General features: G+C 38.4%; 1 protein-coding gene across 1 annotated transcript in view; it reads right to left on the reverse strand.

The window, feature by feature from the left end:
• PREX1 (phosphatidylinositol-3,4,5-trisphosphate dependent Rac exchange factor 1) overlaps window positions 1-21,813 on the reverse strand; it is a gene marked incomplete at both ends in the record, with an annotated part of 144,915 nt that overhangs the window by 43,022 nt on the left and 80,080 nt on the right. The window contains 5 exons of the mRNA XM_079543293.1: window positions 1,781-1,928; window positions 4,953-5,102; window positions 6,261-6,376; window positions 9,873-10,006; window positions 14,778-14,939. Coding sequence (XP_079399419.1) covers window positions 1,781-1,928; window positions 4,953-5,102; window positions 6,261-6,376; window positions 9,873-10,006; window positions 14,778-14,939 — 710 coding nt within the window. The remainder of the gene's footprint in view (window positions 1-1,780; window positions 1,929-4,952; window positions 5,103-6,260; window positions 6,377-9,872; window positions 10,007-14,777; window positions 14,940-21,813) is intronic.

Below are 21,813 nucleotides of genomic sequence, written 5' to 3' on the forward strand. Positions count from 1 at the left end.
AGATTTACACGTATTGGCACCAACACTCAGCTTGTGGATTGTATCACTATTTACATGCCTGAATGCCAGCACACCTGAAGAGTGGTTAGGAAAATAGATTTATGCTCCAGAAAATAAACAGCTTTATAAGTAAATGCATGTGGTATTTCTAAAGTTATTAATAATAGTTCATACTCTATTTTCCAGTACAACCACATTTTATTTCTTGAATTATTAGATGCTATCTCTAATATCCAAAGGCCAAGAGAAAAACTGCTTCTGCGGCCTTACTGTTACTCTCAACTGCATTTACCAGAAAACCACTAAGTACATCTCAGCACTGTTCTTAGTTTCTCCCTTAGGCAGGAATAGCTGAAAAAAATAAATAGGTCCCAGCCAAAACAAATTGCTCAGGGGAAGCCCCTGGAATGATATGAAACGTCTGCAAGTCATGACTGGATTGCAGTGATTGAGTCGCACTTAAGTAAGTTGTCCAGAACAGTATCAACACGCAGCTTAAGAAAACATCAGCAGATTATTTTTTTTTAATAGAGTAGCATGGAACATTAGCAGAAATAATGCTGTGGTCAGAGGCCAGAATACCTGTAGGTATCTCAGTTTGGCTTCAGATATTGGCAAAGCAGCGTCAAGCCCTCACTAGCAGAGTCTCAGATGACTACCAAGTAAACTGAGGGTGATGGGCAGGAAAGGTAGTGGGGCATGTAAGAAGACATTTTAAAAGAAATGTGGTAGCTCAGACTATGAAAAAAGTCAGGAAATCCACAACAGATTTGTATGTATCAGAACAACTTCTGATCTGGGACATCTTGTTATTTGGAAACTGGGAAATGCTGGATCGTGCCTCCAAGTCACAGCTTAGACGTTTCAATTTGAAAGATAACTGAAGGAGAAGAAAAGAATAAAGAGTAGAAAAGAAGAACAAAATCTTGAGAAGCAAGGAGGTTTTGATAGCAAAATTATTAGCAGCTTATATTACTAACTGCCTTCTAGGCAGAAAGACAGTGCATGATTTCCACATCCTGTACACAAGTAATAATGCCTACAAAATGCCGTTACAGAGACCACAGGGAGGGAAATTCATGGATAATCAGCTATTCGGAATTTGTTTTCCTCGCTCAGCTGATTATTTCAATCATAAACAGCTGAGGCAGAAAAGTCTTCTCAGGTCAACTGATGCATCTCTCTGTGCCATACAGGACACTTCCCTACAACAGCCCCAGTGCTGCCATTTCTGATCACTGATCTGAGTCATTCATGGGTCTCTCTTCCAATGCCTCATGCACGACATACTTGAGAATTATTTGCAATACTTAGCCTGAATGAAAGAGGAATATTTTCCAGACAGTAAATCTTTTAACAAATACATCAGGTTTCTTGATGAATTTTATTTGTGTCTCTTACACTGTCAAACAGGACATTCAGCTCTGAAACGGGATTGATTCTGCTAAATTTAAATATGACCTGGTCTGCAACTGCTTGTATACAAAAGAGGATACAGGTTAGGCCACTAAAAGCCCCGTACTTGTGGGAGTTCAGGTGTTTTTTCTTACTACTTTGGCCAATTTGAAACAGCTGTTATGTGTTACTGCTATACAATAGAATGAGCTGTCACTGTACAGCTTGTTCATGGCATAAAACAGAAATTAAGGCTTTTACTGCCTTTTCAATCAAGCTCTATCAAAGCACATCTGATCTACCCTTACAATGCCATCCACAGAAAATCCACAACTAATTCTTTTAATTAGCATGAAAGTGCCTTTTTTGTTTGAATGCTACTTACTTGCCAAGAAAGCACTTGGGAACAGTACTTAATTTTCTCCTCCTGTCTTTGATAAGGTTCACTTTCTTGCTCATCATCATTTGGTACAGCTTCTCTCCTTTTTCTGCAATCATGACGTATGCATCCCTCTCCATCCCCAGTTTCAAACCTGGAATACAAAGCAGAAATTCCTTCAGATGCAAATCATCAGGTAGAGTGTTTCCCCGATGATAAAAGCAGAGGCCAAAGTGGTAGACACTTGTTTTCCAGATTAAGGGGAAACTGAACCACTTACAGACCTGAACAAAAAGCTGTCGTTTATGAGAGTAGCATCTGGGACCTTTTTTTTCCATTTTTAAAAATAACTTTAAACTTATGGATTCATCACAGCACAGAAAGTAGAACAGTTTACAGAACGTGGCAAAGTTCCAAATAATGAGAGATAAAACATATATCCCCAGAAACTGCGGCAACTTCATCTTTGACCCTGGAATAACTGCCGTCACAAGACTTGTTCAATGCAGCTAAATGCTTGGCAGAGTAGATCATTTTTTTGAGTGTTCTATTACTTGAAGTCAAAAATACAAAACTACTGATATCAAATTCACATCCTTAAATAAGTCAAAGGTAGATGGGAACATTATTTTCTCATCTTTTCTTAATTTGCCTGTTTATTAATATCCCTAGGCTAAAAATACAGCCTGAAAATCATATTATCCAGTAAATGAAAGAAATGCTGAATGTTTTAAGACATGACATATATTGAATATAAGGAAATTTTCATTTCCACTTTGTACAAATTTCCTCATAGCACATGTTAACTTGAAAATTGCCACAGTGAGGGAGAAGATCTCTGAAAAGAACGGATTTCTGTGTTGCAACAACTGTCATCATAACTGGCATTTTCTGACACTCATCTTTACAGACTTGTCAAAAAAGCTTGGAAAATGTGTTTCACCTAGAAATAAAGGGCAAATTGCTTTAGGACAGCACATGAGAATAGTTATTTTGCTGCTGCGGATGCTTTGTCTCTCATAGCTGGAATTAGTCATTTTGCTTTCGGGGTATATTTTTTCAAGAATTTTCCCAAGCATCCATCTGCATGTATTTAAATTATGGACTGGATTTAGACTGTTTTGTGTAGGTCCAGAACTGAAGCAGATTCAGCTGGGGATGTGAAACCGTATGTTTGAATCTTTCAGTGGGAAGGGTACATCTGGGCCTCGTGCTTTTCAGACAAGTTCATGACGTGCATACTGTTGAAAACACCAAACTCTAAGTGTATTAAGATGGCTACTGAATAGTAATCGATAGAGCAGGAAGCAAGACTCAGGAGAATTAATGTCTGCTAATTATGTTTCCGAATCACAAGCATGATACTTCTCAATAGGGGCAGCAAAAATCCACTCACAAATCTAGAGAATTCTGGAGTCCAAACTAGAGCCCTGGGGTTGGGTATCTCTAGGATTAGTCTGAAGTCAGAATCAGTTTTTGATTTACTTGCCTAACCTTTACAGAGATTGACATAGAGCAGAATTTAAGTGTTCAGCATAAGGCTAGAAAATGAAAACTATACATTCTTTAGGAATAATTCACCCTAGCTGCGTGTAAATGCTGTTCCTTTATGAATTTGACAAATTAATGAATGAACAGTCTCTTATGTCACACTGGAGATGCTTCCTAACTTTAAAAAAATGTTTAATGCATTTGTTTGAACATGCACTGGATGTGCATGTTCCAGAAACTAGTCTTGTGCTAAGTTTTGTCTTTCAAATACAGTGTTTCTTTCATGTGTCTGATATTTGGCTAAGGGTTTTGGCTCTTCAAATCCCCTGGTTTATTGTCATTATTCTTCCATTCTCTTTGTCCAGTAATGTGATCCAACTCAATGCAAATGCTGACACATGTAGCTGAGGCTAAATTGCAACATGAACTTGTGATAGAAAACAGCACATGTTTCATGCTGGTCTTACATCACTGAATTCCCCAGGCTCTGATGTAAATGGCAAACTGGAATGCACATTCCATCCAACTCATCACAAAGAATCGGGAACCTCACCAATCTTTCTAATCTAAGCACAGATAGTCTGTGATTTTAAAATTACTCTAATCCAAAGGAGATTTTCCAATAGGTCTGGAATGTCCTCCAGAATTTCCACGCTTATCCTGAGCTCCTGTCATCAGCTGCCACGTCATAAAACTGTATGACAAAAAGCATCAGAAAAAATACTCAAGAATACCCAACGTTGCATGGAAAGATTTGGAAAACTTTCTATTAAGGAGTAATTCTTTTTTCCCTTCCTGATATTTCAGTTTCCTTCCTTATTCTCAAGCCCCTGCTAATATGTGATTGGTTTTTCTAGTTCAGTCTTTTTACTTCTTATCAAACCATCTCTCTCACCATGTGCTCTCACACATCTCAATCGATGCACAGGAAATTCTGCAGAGCACTAGTGACCTCATAAAGCAAAAACTCACTCTGAAATGAAGACTCACTGGATCTTTTAGAGAGATGATTTAGCACTCTGAGGGTAAAACTAAGAGCCAAGAAATGTATTTCATTTAAAACATATAGAACTAGTCAATGAATACAGACCATCAGTTCGGAATGTTAAAATTCTTCTTTTAATAAAAAATAAAACTGATTATTTCTGTTGACCCCAGAGAGCTTTTCTGAATTCACAGTATGCCTTCACACCATACATTTGGAAGTTAGTATACCTACTATCAGAAAAAAATTGCATTGGGACTTATACATGATAAGGTATGTCAGAAATGTTTCACGTTTATGATAAAGAAATACTGCAATGTTAGCAGATTAGATGTTTTCCTGCTGCAAAATATTCTAACATAAAAAAAACAAAAGCTTGGATTGGAAAGAACATTAAAGGATTTAGATTCTCTGCTTTCATTGAACTTGTGGCAGAAACTGACCCTCCTGTAAACGAAAAATATTGATAAATATTAATGACACGCACCCATGAAACAAATCATCTCACAATATTCAGAAATGTATGTTTTCAATCTCTTGAGCTTCTTTGTCCTTAAGGACAGATTTTAAGTCTCTAAGCACAGAGCAAAAGCTGCAGTCTTCTCTTTCTCTCAGAAAGATTTCTGCATGCATATTCATTTCTCCTTTTTACATAAATTCATTCTGTTTGTTAAAAAAAAAAAAAATACATTATCCACTTACTCTCTCTCTGCTCTCTTTCCTTGATTATAGCATCCAGCCATTTCTGTTTGTCCTCCGCAGTCTTGGCCATACAGACAAACCACTTGTTTTTGGCTGTGTTGTGTATCTTCCAGCCATTTGTCACTGTGTAGCCGTTGCTGTGGTAATCTGCTGTAAAAACCCAAAGCACAATGCACGCAGTGAATAGAAGGCCTTCTTTAATCAGATCAGTGTGTGACACCTTTATTAAAATATTCTTATTTGGAGAGCTTCATATTTGAAGGTGTTCCTCATGCATCCGTCTTTCTAACTGTCCATATAAGTATTTTAAAAGTATCTATGGCTAGGCTGTTCAACTTGAAAACCCTGCTTTTTTATAAACACCTTTTATGTGAGAAAGGGTGTGATCAAGGATCGCTGTGACTTCAGGAGAGTGGAACTTCACATTTGGAAGTGCCCTGGAAGTTTTTTTTTTATGTTTAGAGCCAGGGCAGAGAAAATCCACACGGATTACACTGATGACTGAAGTTCCATTCAAGGTAGACCAGCATTTTCATATTTCTTGCCACGATACTTTGCCCACAAAGCCATTTTCTCTACAGCTTCAGACCTAAGGTGATAGTTTGTAATTTCACCCCAGAAGAGGTAAAATATCCTAAATGGAATGGCACTGGTGAAAAAGTCTACAACACTTGTTTGGATTATTAGTTCTGAACTTTCTGGGAATACAGCAGGCTGTTCAGAACATGGAAACTCTTTAAATGTCACCTGTTGAAAGGAAAGAATGCTAATTCCTGACTTATTACAACAGTCGCAGGAGCTGGTGCAGCCTTTGTGGATGAAGTCAGAACCCATCCATTCTTTCAGCATGTGTCAGGACAAAAGAACAGTAATGCAGCAGCCATTCCCATGTTTCATCATGGCCACATTCCATGCTACTGATTTGATGCTAAGACTAATATTTGGTAGTATTCTAAATGCGAAGAAGATCTAGAAGTTCTGTTATTATAGCTGTAATGGCTTAAGAGCTGAGAAAATAAAGGACGGAAAGAAGATAAAATATCTTTTACTAAATTAACTTGGATTAGGAGAAAAAATAGACAAGCTTCAGGATACACAAGCTCTTCAAAAGGTCACTTCAGAATGAAGAATGTTTGAAAGCATGACCAGTCTTTCAACTTTATAAGTTGGCCTAAGAATGAAGACATCAGATGTTACAGCTTACCAAAGATTTCGTTAAAGGAGTAGGGTGAATACTTTTGTAATAACTTCCCACACAAGATTTGGATTTGCTCTGTTTTAAAAAACGAATGGTAAGTTTTCTCTTACCAGTTCCATCTTCCACATTCTCCACCTCCATGACTTCTGTATTTATTCGACCCCTGAAGATATAGAGGGATCCATTGATTGATTTTGTCCGTTTGGATGGTTTTTTCCCAGCAACTCTGCAATTAGGATTCAGATGGTTAGCTAAGCATAAGCAACCAAAGCAAGATGTTTATTACATACATACATCACATATATTACAACACACAGCTTTTTTTGGATTCAATGGATACAGAAAACAACAGCAAAAATCAACCTGGGATGTGACTATTAAAAAAGGAATCAAGTCTAGTGTGTTGGAGCATTCAGCCACTTCTCAGATTTAAGTGCTCAGTGAGTTTACAATGATAAGTTTGCAACAGCATCAGAACAGCAAGAAAGAGCTTATTTTACATGATTACTTGGAGATCGGATGTCTTTAAGATTTGCATTCTCGAGTACTTACCTGAATTGCATATGAGTTTGGAATATAACCCTTAATACTGCCTACAAAAATGTTATACTTGCCTACAGCTTTGAAGAAATTGTGGTGGGTGTATAATTCCAAATGTACAATGAAACGTGCAGTGAGGCATCACATGGCCTTCACGTGTGTCTTAAGTGTCTCTGCATGTGGCATTCATGAAAGTGCTGCTGTGGCAATTTTGCACTAGAATTTATGTCCTCATCCATAAGCTTTTCAGTGTCTGTTGAAGTATCCTATAAAAAACTTCAGGAAAGCACTTTTCATTACTATTTATGTTCTGATTTTTATGTCTAGAATAGGTTTAAAACTACACAACCAACACCTGCTGAGCTTTAATATCTAAGAACAACCCTGCTATATGAACCAAAACATGACTGGTCAAATGATCACTGCTTGAGATGGCAAGTGTCCAAACTCTGTGCAGTGAAGGGATTGCACTGGCAACCTGCCAAGAGTTCATAAAATTCAAAGAATAATGCAATAAAAAACAGCTGGGGAGAAAATTTTTGTCAGAGTGAAATATCTGTGATAACTGTGGTGAGATGAGAAACACCACTGGTTTTTGAACAATTTTTCCTTTTTACAACTAGTTTAAGCGACAAATATACCTTTGGTAATGACCATAAATTAACATCTAATCAGCCTGACAGAGCCTGAGATCTAGGAGCTATTAGATCATTTCCTAAATATGTCTGTTGTACTCAAAAGAAAAGCTGTCCTAGCAGCCTTAATAAAACCCTTTAAATACTCAGCCCACATGAAACATATTGTTCCTAACATCAGGATTCAATTTAAGCGGCAATCTGTGATACCACCAAAAATACAAAACAATACTCAGCTCTGAAAAAAGCCCAAACATCTATGTCATCAGGTTGGCAGGCTTCCCAAAGCTTCTGCAAAAGCTGAGATTGTAGTCTTAGATCTAAAATCACAAATCTGATTCTGATTCTAAACGCATCTTAAAATGGTCACAACAAAGCTACTTCTAATTTGTGCTGTTGTTAGAAAGGTGATGCCCAAAGTAAAATGGCTGCAGGAATGATTGTCTACTGAAGATTTAGGGCTGCGTTCTGATTGCACTTTTTGATCCAGGAAAAAAATCCACTGACTTCTACAAGATTAGCGTAGTGTAAGTGAGATAAGGATCGTGTAATTCAATTTCAAATTGAGAACTGACACAGGCAGGGCTTTGTTTGTTTTTCTTTCAAATCTGTGTTCCACTAACACCTTGGTTGTTCATCAAGCAACAGCTCAAATGATCATGACAGCACAACTGGAAATAAATGCATTTCCATCCTGGGCTAATTATAAATAGCAGCTAGACAGGGGAAATATCCAAAACTAAGCCATGTAGCAATTCCTAAATTTATCTTTCACATTTGGAAATTCCCAGTAGACTTAATAAAATGTTCAGTTTTTTAATAGAAATCAGATTCTGGGCATTCATCAGTTCAAGCTATATTATTAGACAAAGATAAACAATATTGATCCTTTGGGAAAACCTAAGTGTTACAGCAGCCTCCTCCAAAATTAAGCCAAACTACAGAGTAGTTCAGTGACATCCCCGTACAAAAAACAGAGGGTTGCTTAAAAGGCAGTAGAACATTTTGTTTTCTGAATCTTAGCATTCCGGGAAATGTGCCTGGACAGCGGGAGGGGCTACGCTAACCTGAACTACCAACAGAAATAGCAAGACAGCTTTTAAGAGCTCTGAAGAAAGAAAAGATTACGTATCAAGTTGATTTTTTTTTTTTTTTTTTAAATAAAAGATTTCAGTTAGAAGATTCAAATTTCTGAAATGTCTTACACACAAGCATGGATTTTGACAAACTGGTGGAATGTCAAAAGGAAATGTTTCAACTTTCTTACAAGTTGCTCAGCGAGCTGTGAATGTCCCCACGTTGGAGGCCTCCAGGGCCAGGCTGGATGGGGCTGTGAGCAGCCTGGTGTAGAGGGAGGTGTCCCTTCCTGCAGCCGGGGGTTGGAACGAGATGATCTTAGAGGTTCCTTCCAACCCAAACTATGATTCTACTCCATTGTCAGAATGCTTCAGTTAGATAAGATTAGAAGCTATTTAAGATGTGTCCTTTTTCCCTTCAGTTAAATATTTATATTACATTCTAATAATTTCTAAAGTAGATTTCGTCTAACAAATTGCTTTTTATATTGTATATTTTCATCGTTACTCACACAAAACATATAAGCATGATTGATATGATTTTTTTTTCCCAGCTTAATGATTCCAAAATTTCTACTGAACAAACAAACAGAAAATAAACCCAAAATTTGAAATATAAATATTTTCCTTGGATCAAACACTCTGGTTTTTGAGAAGTTCTAACTGGGTTGGCCATCACCAGTAAAGAGGTATAAACTGAAGAAGACGAAGGATATTACAGGAGGAGATTCTGAACAGTAGAAGATGCATGGTAAATCATCCAGAAAAGACCAGGACACAAGAATGAGACTAGGAATGTGGAGGTGAAAAGCTTAAGAATTGAAATACAGTATATGGCAACAGAAGAAAATTGCCATCCACCGTGCCAGTGCTATTTTAAAAATAAGTGGCAGCTGTCAATAATGCTCAACTTTTATAAGGTAAAGTGATGCAAAAATTGCTACTAAGAGAAGAAAGCAAGACAATTCATAGAGCACATGGGCTACTGATCTTCATCCTCTATCCACTGTGTCCTGCATCTACTAAATGTTCCCTTAGTCTTCTTTCTCCTTTCTTGGCTTTATATCAATTTTCATGTCACCCTCTTCTCCTTAGAATAACCTCACAAAGAAAGTTGGCAAGGCCTCCTTCTTCACATCACTCCTGGAGATCCATCTGCTCTGGGAAGCCTTCCAGCTGTAAGAACTCACTTAGTGATTTTTCTGCACTGTATCAACTTCTGTCTTTGGACTGTGTGCTTCTCAGGGTGGGAACCCCATTAATCTCTGGCATATTTATCCCATCACATAGTAATTTCCTCCTCATATAGTATAAGCAATAGCAATAGTCAAAAACAGAGTAAAGTCACAACTATGACTCAGCCTTACACAGCAACGGGGAACAAAGTGAGTGCTCTGTAAATTCTCATACATCCTATGTACAAAACCTCAGAATAGTCCCATTATAAAACCATGAAGGCAGAAGAACTCACCTGGATTTCCTCTTGCAATAGACCAGTAGATTATCAAATAGAAAGAACATTCTCTCCTGGATATTTCCTGCTGAGATTTTTAACAAAGTTCCTTGGAGCAAGAGCTGTGTGCAGATATCTGTCAGATTTGACCCCTGAAACAGAAAAGAGATCTTATTTACTCTTCACTTTTTTGTGTGCACACAACGAAACATTCTTACTAAAATGCTGTTATTTTATCTGCATGTCATTAAACTGCGAAATGATTGATGCATTCATGAAGAGGAAGTCTTCGATTTCTTATTGCAGCTAAACACATCGTGCTTTTCTGGGTTATAAATTTTTTGGAATCTTCATATACCATGATAAATCTCCCCTAGCTCCAAGAGATTTTTCCATAAAGCAGCCATATTGTGAATCTCCCAAGACCATTAATCTTCCCTTTTCACCGCAAGCTATCACTGAAAGTATGACAACTGTTGGCTTTAAAAAAGCGTTATAGAAGAACAGTGGTACTTCCCTAGCTCTGATAGTCATGTAAGTCACTAGTAACCATCTCTCTGGAAAATCATAGTGGTATTTCTCTCTGACTCTTTCGTTAGAAGTATTTGCAGCTGCTCTCCTTACTGGAGTTCTAAAGAGTAGATGCAAGTTAGAAACATAGCCGTGAAAATCACAGATTGGGTCCCAGACACTGTCACGTGCAAATTATTATGTGCGTTCAACAGACATAGAGATAACTGAGCTTAATGCTCAAGACATTTAAGTGTATGAGGATCCCCAAAAGCTCAAAGCAACCAAAGCAGATCACTAAGCTATTAATTCCCCAAACGGTTATTATGATTATTTCTAGCAAAAGCTACCTCTAAGTCTTTGAAATATGTTAGGGCCAATGGATTTGAAAAACTGTCCTGGTTGGTTGGTTTGTTTGGCTAAACCACAGTCACTGGTGCAAAGTTCTTTGGCCTAATATTACTTCAAAGGTTCCTACTGAAAAACGTCTCTTTTCAAAAAAATACACAGACACACAAGAAACATTTACACCCTGTTCTGGAACATTTACATTTATTTTTTATTTGGAAGGAAGAATGACCTAGAGTAACACCATGGGTTCTGTACACGGTCTGCATGTAAGGAAGTAAATTAGATAATATGATCTTTGTCTTGAGTCTTACTGGAAAACAGAACTGACTATAGATTGCACGATATCCGTTATCAACAAACTGCTCGACTTGCAAAGGCCCATTAAGTCTATATTCACAAATACCCAAAAAGATTTGTAAAACGCAGTTCATCCCACTTAACTGAAAACATCTCTTTGAGCAGGCATGAAATTTACCTCCATCTAGAAAGTCATCCCAGAAAGATTTGTTAAAGTGTTCTTAGACACTGCATGAATGAAACTTTTTCAGGTCAAGCCTGCTACCATTAAGCTGAATTAAATCAGCTTTTCCAAATGCAATGCAGTCACTGTAAAAGTGTGAATGAAGATTTAATTACATTGTTTTCTAAATTAAACCATGGCAGCTGTGCTGTCACTTGCTTTTCACTAACACGGAAGAAGCTATACTTTAAAGGCTGCCAAGAATGGACACCAATGTCCAGATGTGTCTGTATTCCCTTAGATTCAATCGCATATGAACTAGCTAGATGCAGTGCTTCCACCTGTTGCTCTGATATGCTTTTATTTCCTTAATCCATCTATAGAAATAATTAACATGTGTCCAGAAATAACTGCGTGTTATTTTGAAAATGACCTGCTGACCATAACTACCTCCAAGATAAATAACAGCATGTCAGAATTATAACCCCAAAGGCATGTATGCAAATAGGAGCAGAAACCATCAAAATGTATAATATAAAAGCATGCTCCCCACATGGAAAAATTATCTGGCCTATTTTGTGCAGGAAATAAAAGCAAAGACTGCAACAGTCACTTTTCAAAATCTAAGAATCTTTATTTTTCTGTCAGACCCTTCATGATGGTATCTGAATAATGGTGCTGTATTTCCTGTTGATGCATTTCCTGTTAACCTACCTACTTCTCATTTACACCCATTTGAGAGATTTTTCAATAGTAATAAATAGAGCAGGAAGATTTATTTGATGTTTCCTGAGACAAGACAGGATTTCTCACTTTTCTAAGCGGGACCAAGCTGCAGGCAAAAAGAAAACAAAACATCATCGCTGGTTAGAATTGCAAATTGCAGTCAATTATGAAGTGACTGATCTGCCTAAGTGTTAACACATCTTACAGCTCTTTCTGTTCTGTGATGGGGGTTTTGTTTCCCTGAACATTTCAGATCGGAGAATGTGTGTATTCTTCATTATTCAGTGAAAATAACACAAGGAAGAGCTCACCCCACAGAATAATCAATATTCAGTTAATGAAAACAGTATATTAACTTTGCTAAACAATCAGAAACGTTCTACACAAAAGCTGGCCTTCTTGAGTACTCTACTTTCTTTCCCCTGTTTATAAAGTAATACTTCTTTTCACAGAAGGATTATCCAAAATCAGACTGACCTGCCTAAAACTATCCCATAGCATACACCTACAAGGATTCTGTGCATTCTAGAAGAATGAATCTGAGCAGAGTTCATTGAGATGAACAAACCTCTGATCAACCTGCAGGCTTTCAGATGCTTCCCAGATTTGGCCTACTTTAGTGTGACCTACCATCATGCCTCCAAAAGTCTTATAGGATGATACCAGTTTATGCTCAGTTTTGATATTGAGACAGAGTTGTGTTAGAAGGAGAAAGAGATTGGTGAAGAAAAAGAGTAGAACTGAGAAAAATTACCTAAAAAAAAATAGCAACTGTTCTTAGTGAAACTCCAGATGACCCTCAAGAGCAAGAAGATGAGACATTGCAGAGGCAAAATCATTTTATATCATTCCTTACATTAGAAATATTGAGGGTAGCACTGAGGGCAAAAGGATGAAGATCATACCAAGGATCCATCCCACTGGAACAATTTAAAGAAATAATCATTACAAAACCCAATGAAACCTTGCTGATACAGTTAAACAGAAACACTAGAGAAAGTGAAGCCTGTTCCAAATTAGTACATATGATGCATGAACACACAAACAGGGCTTGAATGTTTCGGAATCTATAACCATAATAATGGATAAAAGAGATTCACTGTTTCCTAGTAGAGTTTTCCAGCAGATAAAATCTGAACATGAAAGTTGCCTTATACACTTTCTCTTACAAACAGTTCTGTGTCTTGTATCCCTCCATTACTAAGTTTAAAGTGCTTTTAATTCATCATTTGCAACATTCCACAGGATAGGAGTTAGGAACCCTTCTCATTCAGAATATTTTATGAAACACATCTGAAAGAACTACATCCAGCTATTTAGAAACAACTCTTTGCTCAAGAGTCATAATTTACAAGAACATAGTACTGTGGAAACCCAAAAATAGAAAACTGTCAATCCATTTCAATTTGTTTAATGTGCACATAGAAAAAAAAAAAAAAGATATGTTTAGCATTAGTCTGCATTTGTAAATCTGGTTTTCCTCCTTTTAACAAGCTACTATGAGACTCAGAAAATTTCTACAGCTTACCGGGAATGAAAAATACTTGTCCCTTTTTGAGCTTTTGGGTTGAGTAATATAGGTGACTATCTTTCAAAACAGCACATATAAACAAATCAGAAAGTGTTTTCAGACCCAGACTGTTGCTGTGAATTTGTAAGCCTCCCCTCATCCACTGTCCCCAAATTGCATTAACTTTGATACTACTTCATTTATTACATCGTGCACAATTTAGGAGTCGTGCTTCAAGCCCTGGAGTTCAAACATGCCTTTTGCCTAGACGACCCACGAGTTGCATTGAATTTGAAATGGTTCTGACTGCTTCTAAAAGTCCTCCTGTACAGAACATTGTATGACTTTTTTGTTTGCTGAGCTTGCTATCCAAAAAATACACAGCTGGATATCTGGGTTGCTCACATGTCTTTAGCTAGATGCCAAGAACATCCTTTGGGGAGAAAATGAGCAAGGTTTAAAACATACACGAAAGACAGAAAAAACAACCCAAAAAAGAGTCGTGGAGAGCACCCAAGAGTCCAAACATGAGGAAGTTTACATGACCTCTAAAAAGATGTCCTCAGCTGGCAATGATCAGTCTCGACATTTTAAATGTCAGTCTTACTAAAAGCTGACGCCAGTCTCCCTGTGAGACCATTTAACACCATTGACTCCCTGTGGTGCATCCCCCAGAGGCTTCCAACTCCACCATTTCAAGGGCCTCAATTAAAATCATCACAAGACAAGCTGCCAATTCTTTTGTGCACTTTTTAGCAGTATTTCTCCTGGGTGGCTCTTTTTCCATATTTCCTCTTTCCCCAGGCTTCATATCTCAGTTCTCTCCCTCTCACTTTTCTCTCTTTCATACTTAAGTGCCTCTACCCATACAGATCCACTCATTGAGAAACACTTCAGTAGAAACACATCCATGAGAAACTTAGCTGGAGAAATCACAAACATAATAGTTACTTTCTAATCTAACTTTATTTTTTATACAGGAAATCTGCATGATGCCAACTTTCAAAGCTCACTCAAAAACTAAAGGCTTGTAGGAATAGAGAGAGAATTTTGTGCTATGTAGATCACTCCTGATTTTACTTCCGGATTTGTCCTTCAAACAAAACCTGCCCACCTGAAATTTCAGTCCTCCCCAACTCTAACAACTTTACCTCTTTTAAGATTCCCATCTTCTGCTACAATTTAGCAGCAGCCCACACACTCAAAAATAAACACTGAATTCTAAACCTGTCAGAGTGATACCACCCACACCTTCAAGCACATTTACACATCAGAAATCCCTGTACACAGTATGCGTCACCAAACTTCAGCCCACTGCATTGTGCAATGAATTGTCTCCAGGGAGCTTGCTAGTCCTGCATCATACCTCCCATCCTTCAATGTGGGACTGCAACTGTTCGAGAGCTTCCAGTTTCTCCATCTGTCTCTTGGTCTCGTTGATATTTGTGCAGACTGTTTTCATAGCCTGCAGTGCATTCTGGACAGCTGGGTGATCAGGATGCTTAGAGGGAGTCCTCTTAGCCAATTCCTTGCAAACAACAACAACAAAAAGATTAGATGTAGCTTGTGGAAAGGCCAAACACAGCATTAAAGTACAATCCTGTAGGAAAATGCCAGAAGAATTTCAGATTTAATGGGTTTTGTGGACAGCGTTCTCTGCTCCTCACACCTGCAAGGCTGCTACTATATATGAATGCTGATAAATAAATGAAGAATCACCATGTTAATTACATTAAATTAAAATTACATCAGACTAAACGAACTCAAGCCAAATATGTTTTGCTGTGTCACATTCGTTTCTGGTATGATCAAGACAGGCACATGGCAAGTGGTGAGGGCTCCCCAAAAGGCAAACATATCACAGTGACATGTGCCTTGACTGGAGTGAGTAATGTAGAAAACAACTTGTCTGCAAAGCATTTCCTAAGAGTCTGCTTCACTTGTTTCAATGCACAACATCCCATAAACACTGACCACTGAAGAACAACAATGGGAAAACTTGAGACCTAGCAACATCTACCAGATTGGCAAAGGGGCAACCAATGTCAACACATAATTAATCATTTTTTTAGACCAATGCTAGTTTATAGTCAGCCACAAAGGGATAGAAATACATTAAAGAAACCTTAGCTAAGCCTGGTAATTTCCTCTTGATACATAATATGGTGCTTAAGACCCACATTTTCAGATTGCCTGAAATATTTCTCCTGTTATGTTTTGCTTCAACATAGTATTTGGTTGTTTTAAAGTCGTGTGAGTAAATGGCAAACTTCTGCTGAACTGCATCATTTTGCATGAGAGAGGAGAACGTTTGAAATGCAGCCAGAGATCCTGCACAGCAGTGTGCAGTGTGATCTGGACAGAGCTAAACTGCTGCAGTCCATAGCTCTCACCAGTATGGGCAAAGACAACCGGATTGCTCCAGCTGGTGATCATCCAGGATGAGAGATTACAATCCCCAAGTGCTTGTCGTATCCTTCAACGAGGTCTGTTTTGTAGTCCTATTTGTCTTTGTCTTCTCCACATCAACATGTTAACCTAAGCAACTGACCCTTCTCCAGGCTAATTTCTGCCATGCTGACATTAAAGATCTTTGTGCCTTCTGTCTTTCTCGACACTGACGTACTCAGATTTCAGGTGATCCTCAGTACTACAGGGGCTTGCTTCCCTTGGGTTGGTAGCACAGCATGGAATGCAAGCACTGTTCATAAACTGGTTTCTGTTCACACAACCTCTAGCTCAAGTTAACTGGTACTTCTAGGGTCTAATTCCAGGGCCTGTCAGTGAAGGGATGGGGGTTGAAACTCAGCTTCTTCCTGAAGCCTGCTAACCCAAACACTCCATAAATCAAGAAGCTTTCTCTATTCTATGGTTGGTTCTTAGTTTGCTAGTGCTCATGAATTACCTTGACACCCAGTGTTACAGGACTGCAAAATATGATCTTTATTCTCAATTTTGCAGAACCTTTTAAACTAGCATCTGAATCTTGAGACTAATCTATGTGACTACTGAGACTCTTCTAGATAACAGAAGAGGCAAATATAGCAATGGGAAGTATTCTCATGAGCACACAGTCAGGTCCTGGAGATGGAAAGGTCCAAATGAATTGGAGAGTATATATATATGTTTTTCCAATAAGATTGGGCTATTCAATTCTTTGCATTGATTAGGTATTTGATAACATATTCACAGCTGCAACTTCTCCTACCTCATAATTATGAATGGTGATTGACAGTGCCTGTTGTCAGAGAAATGATGGAGGAGATGGGCTATGTGCTGACAACTGGGAATCCCATCAGGAAAAGGAATTAATGCCCTCGCATGATTTACAGAGTAACACATGCACAAGAGAGCTGCCTGCTACAACTGCCAGTCACTATCACTAACGTAATTCCCCATGGAAGTGGAAGTTACCCATATCCCACTTTTGTTCAGAGTAAGTTGAGGAAAATTAAATGTTTAAAAAATAACAATGTCAAAGAAGTAGGTGAGAGATGTTGTTCCACTTGGTGACAGTAGCTTCTGCTTCCAAAACAAAGTGCAGAATTTTTGCTACATGACAAGTGTTAACCACTCTCCTTTAGAAACATTTGTAAATATTAGCACTGTCTAAGCATACTTTTTTGAAGCATCACCAAGACACAGAGGAAGAGTTCTTCATTCACAGAAGACCACAGCTGCAATAAAGAGACAAGAAACCATCTTCTGCTACAACAAAAATTGCATCTACACCTGTGTAATATGAACTATTTCTCTTAAGGTTTGCTTGTAGGCAAAGGAAGGCAGTCTGTGGCATACTATTTTGCTGTCTTGAACAGTACAGGAGTCTGCAACTTTAATGCCCCACACACCTGCAGCTACATTATCTTCCTAATCTGCAGGACATCTCTCAGCTACTCCTGTTCCACCCGGTGCCTAAAAGCAGGGAGGGAAGATACAGGAAGGAACAAGTGCCTACTTTCTGAACCCCAAGCTTTTTTTTTTTTTTTTTTTTTTTTTTTTTCCAGTGGCAGCAAATGTGAGGAGAAGGAAGTTCTTTGAGGTTCAATCCTTTTCTTTTCTATTCCCAATCCACCCCCTACCCTCCATCTTCTGACTTCAGAAGATTCTTTACGTATCCAAAGGAGATTTTGAAGAAGGGAGAACAGAAAGCAACACATTCCCCACTCCTGCTAGCTACCTGCTGTGCTGAACAAGAGTAGGAGAGGGGGCTGGATAAGGCAGGGAGGGCACTAGCTAGGGTACTTAGTTTTCACAACTGCAGTAGTTGACAGTCAGAGAGTCACTGGGGCAGTGACTTGCTTGCCCCCATCCCTGCTTAGTATTAAGCACCAGAGGAAGAGCCCTGCTGCTCTGACACTGGCATCCCCTATAAGAACACTGCCCAGCACTTCTGAAATACAGCCAGGGAGCTCTGCGTATTTATTTATTAGAGTGGCAGATTTATGATGTGTAAACTACAAGAGCATTTGCCAACACTTAGAAAGGCAGCTGAGAGAGAGACCAGATGGCAAACCTTGGGTATGACTGACCTGTCCTCCAGATAGCTCATATATAATGCTGTCTGGAACGACTGTCTCATATATTGCAACTTACGCACTACAAGGCCTAGAACATGAGGTTGCTGGCACTTACAGAAAATTATTCCTTGCAAAGAGTGTCTTTAACTAATTCATAAAATATCGATTTTCCAGCTACAGACTTGTTAATCCTTCACACTAACCAGCAGTTGAAAACAGAAAAGCTGGTATTTTTCAGTCTCTCATCTTAGGCATTATCTTCCAACTTCTCACTTTCCTTCAGAGAAAGAGAAAAAAAAGAAAAGTTGCAAAAATATTCTGTATTAAAAAAAAATCTTTAATGAACTAAGATAGAAATAAAAACTGTCTGCTCCTGACACAGCATTTCCCTTTTTTTTCACTACTTCATAGCTGCCAAGTTTCAGGTTGGGACACTCATAGCCCCTTCATGCAGAGCCCAAATGATTTTACAGAGGGAGTCATAACAAGGAACTGTGTGCAACAGCATCAAATGCTTTGCACAAGTCCAGATAGATGAAGTCAGTTGTTTTTACTTTTTCAACCAACACTGTGATTGTAGAAGGCCACCAAATTTGTAAGGCATGATTTGCCCTTAATGAAGCCATATTAGCTGTCCTCAGTCACCTTGCTGTTTTCTATGTGCCTTAGCATAGCTCCCAAGGAGGTTCTAGTCCAGGATCTCACCAGGCACAGAGGTGAGAATGACCGGCCTGCAGTTCCCTCTGGTCTTCCTTTCTTCCTTTTAAAAAATGGGGTTACATTTCCCTTTTCCATTCAGTAGGAACTTCACCAAACTGCCACAAATTCTCAAGTATAAATAGATATTGGCTCAGCAACTTCACCTATCAGTTCCCTCAGGACCCTCGGATGCATCTCATCAGGTCTCGTTGACTTATGCACCTTCATGTTCCTTAGATGGCCTCAAATCTGCTCTTCCCAGTGGGCATTCTGCCTTCAGTGGATAGGGCAGTATGGTTAAAGCACTTGCAACAAATTGAACTTTGAAACAGAATCAAAAAAGTCTATTTGGAAGCTACAATTTTCCAACTAATTCTTGATAGAAAGTATGAATTAACACTGGCAAAGCTCTTGCATTTGGATTCTAAAAGATTATTTGGCTTCTTGATTCCATCTGAATTGTCTAGCAATCGGGAAGTAACTATACAGGAAAGGCAGTGCTAGAGATTTGAATGCTATCTTACTTTTTATTAACTGTATCCTCCCCCCCCCAGAAAAGAGAACTCTTCATAGAAATGCCAATCTTCAATTATGCAATGTAGTAAAAGGATTTCCAACTAAAGTATTTCAGTATCAGACGCAGCTTTAAATAGCATATGGCTAAAATACTTCCAAATAGAATAGAATTTAAATGTAAGAAGGAATCACAAAAAGACAACACATCAGCTGTTCATGCATTTGTTACCTACTAATTGCGCTTGGCACACACAGAAAACCAAACAGAACAACAACAACAACAACAACAAAACTATGAGGAGAGAACTCAGCAACAAGAACGTTGCACAGGAAGATGCAAAGAGGTAGCAGGAGGGATGATGAGCAAACAATGCATGCAGGCAGAGGAAACTAGAGGTTTTTCAAATGTAAACACAATTTTAATATTTCCTAGCAGAAAGGATGTCATTCTGCTTAACTGATCTTTTTAAAGAAAAGGAGTCTGTCATCCTTCCCCATATCCTGTGTTGCTACCCAGAAAGTGATTATGTGCTTACAACTCAACTGAACATGTTTTGCAGTTTAAATATCTAAGTCCCTGCTTTTTAAAAATTCCTTCTTCCTATATTCATACTCCTGTCACCCACACATGGCTTTAACACTAATTCTGTGCAGTGACTGTTAATGTCGAGCAAATCATTGCTTGCCAGGCTGTGTTGCTTTGCACTACAAGCAGCGCATGCATAAAACACAGTTTCTGGGATGCATCCGTTAGTTATTTTAGTGAGCATCTCAGGATTACAGAGATAAAAAAGACACCATATTTTTTATCAATTCAAAGAGATGTGGTAATAAATGGTTCAATTCCAAACTGTGCTAAAAAAAAAAAAAAGGAAAAAATGCTCAGAAAAAGAAACGTTCCTTTGTGTTTCAAGGATTTTTGTATTTGTATTTTCAGTTTTTAACATTTGCATGTATTTAAAAATCTATTTTCCACTTAAACTAACCAGAAAATAGATGCTACACCAGGCTCTGCATCTGCCAATCACAGTATTTTTTTTTATCCTGCATACATTTAAAATGTATAAATTCTGTAGCTGTTTCTGCAAGGTAAAAATCAGGCAACGGTAAATCAGTAAAACTGATGACATTAGATGTACCATCAAATCTGCAGTATATGCCAAATTAAAGCACAACAAAACCATGTTTTATATATATTAGCAGTTATTTGAGATGATATATAAGAAGTGTCGAAGACAGAAGTATGATTTATAAATTGGCAGTGTTCCTTACAGCTCTGTAGGGTATATATAACTTTTAATGTTGTAATGTTATGCTACATAGACTTGGATTTCAACCAGGCAGTATAATGAATCTCAGTGAACACCACTCTTCTGAACAGGGGGTGCAAAACCCCAGAGTTTAAACATATTCAAATTATGGCTAACTAGATTTTCTTCCTTAAATGTTGCTGAGAGGAATGGGGAAGATGGAGGGGGGGAGAGCAAGTTCCTTCATCCACCACCGGCTTCCTGTTTTTCCCTTTCACATCCCAGGCACCACACTTGTTGCAGTCTGTGTATGCCTCACTGTTGGGCTCTCCCTTTTGAGAAGGCTCTGGGCTGGATGCTCAGCTTTCTGCCTCCAGATTTTCTTTCTCTCCTAGGGCCAGTGAGTCTTCCATCACATGAAGCAATACATAATTACTGCCCTAAATCTTCCAAGGAGTCGTTATATTTTTAAAGGATCAGAGGTAGAATGTGCATTTCTGGCTGGAGATCTAGCAGCTCCTTAAGAGAACAGACATCAAATAAGAAACAGCCCCTGTGACAGCACTGGGCTATCAGAGCCCATGGGGGGCAGTTATCATGTGCTGTGCATTTTTTGCGTGTTGGGAAGAAGAAGGAGACAGAAATGACTGCATCCAATCCCCACCCCCAATGGTGTGATTAACTCATGATCGCTGCTCCCTTAGGGTTTTCCTCTTGCTGACATAAATGCTCTTTATTAAGGGGAAAAAGGCTATTTTTGTTCAGAGATTGGTTTACACAACAGCTGCTTCTACAACTAAGAAGCATAGTTAATGCTAATTAATATAGAGTCAGAATTATTATCAGTGAGACAGAGTTGCCTTAATCCAAAACATTCTGATAGAAATATTTATTCAGCAAACTTTCCAGCGTCCACATCCATTCTGGGTTGTAAGTCACTCAGTCTATGCTCTCAAGTTCTGTACACCTGTTTGCCCTTGCTTCTTTTCTTCTTACCAAACCATAACGTCCATCACAGCAAGCATAGTTCTACTTTGTTTAAGCCTGCTCAAAGCCTCTTTCTCACTTTTAGGGAAAATTTCTGGCAAAGCTCTTCAGTAACAGACAAGTATTCGTAGTACCTATGTACCCAAATGGACTTTAAATCCCCTGCTGAACTGTGACAGCAAGGAAAAGAGGTAGAAGGTTAGTTACTATTAGGGAGGGTTTAGACTGGGGATAAAAGTAATTTACTGACCAATGAGTTTGTGCTAATTCTCTCCTGTGCTTTGTGAAGCACATAAAAACTGTGCTGGGGACAAAAATGTTAACATCACTGCTGCTCTATTAGCACAGAGATGGTGAAACAGCATGGCAAGGTCTGAGTCCCATGTTTCAAACCACACATAAGGCTTGCAAAAGCTTCATCAGAGGATAA

This window comes from Tetrao urogallus (assembly GCF_951394365.1).
Source record: "Tetrao urogallus genome assembly, chromosome: 16".
NCBI classification, from domain to species: Eukaryota; Metazoa; Chordata; class Aves; order Galliformes; family Phasianidae; genus Tetrao; species Tetrao urogallus.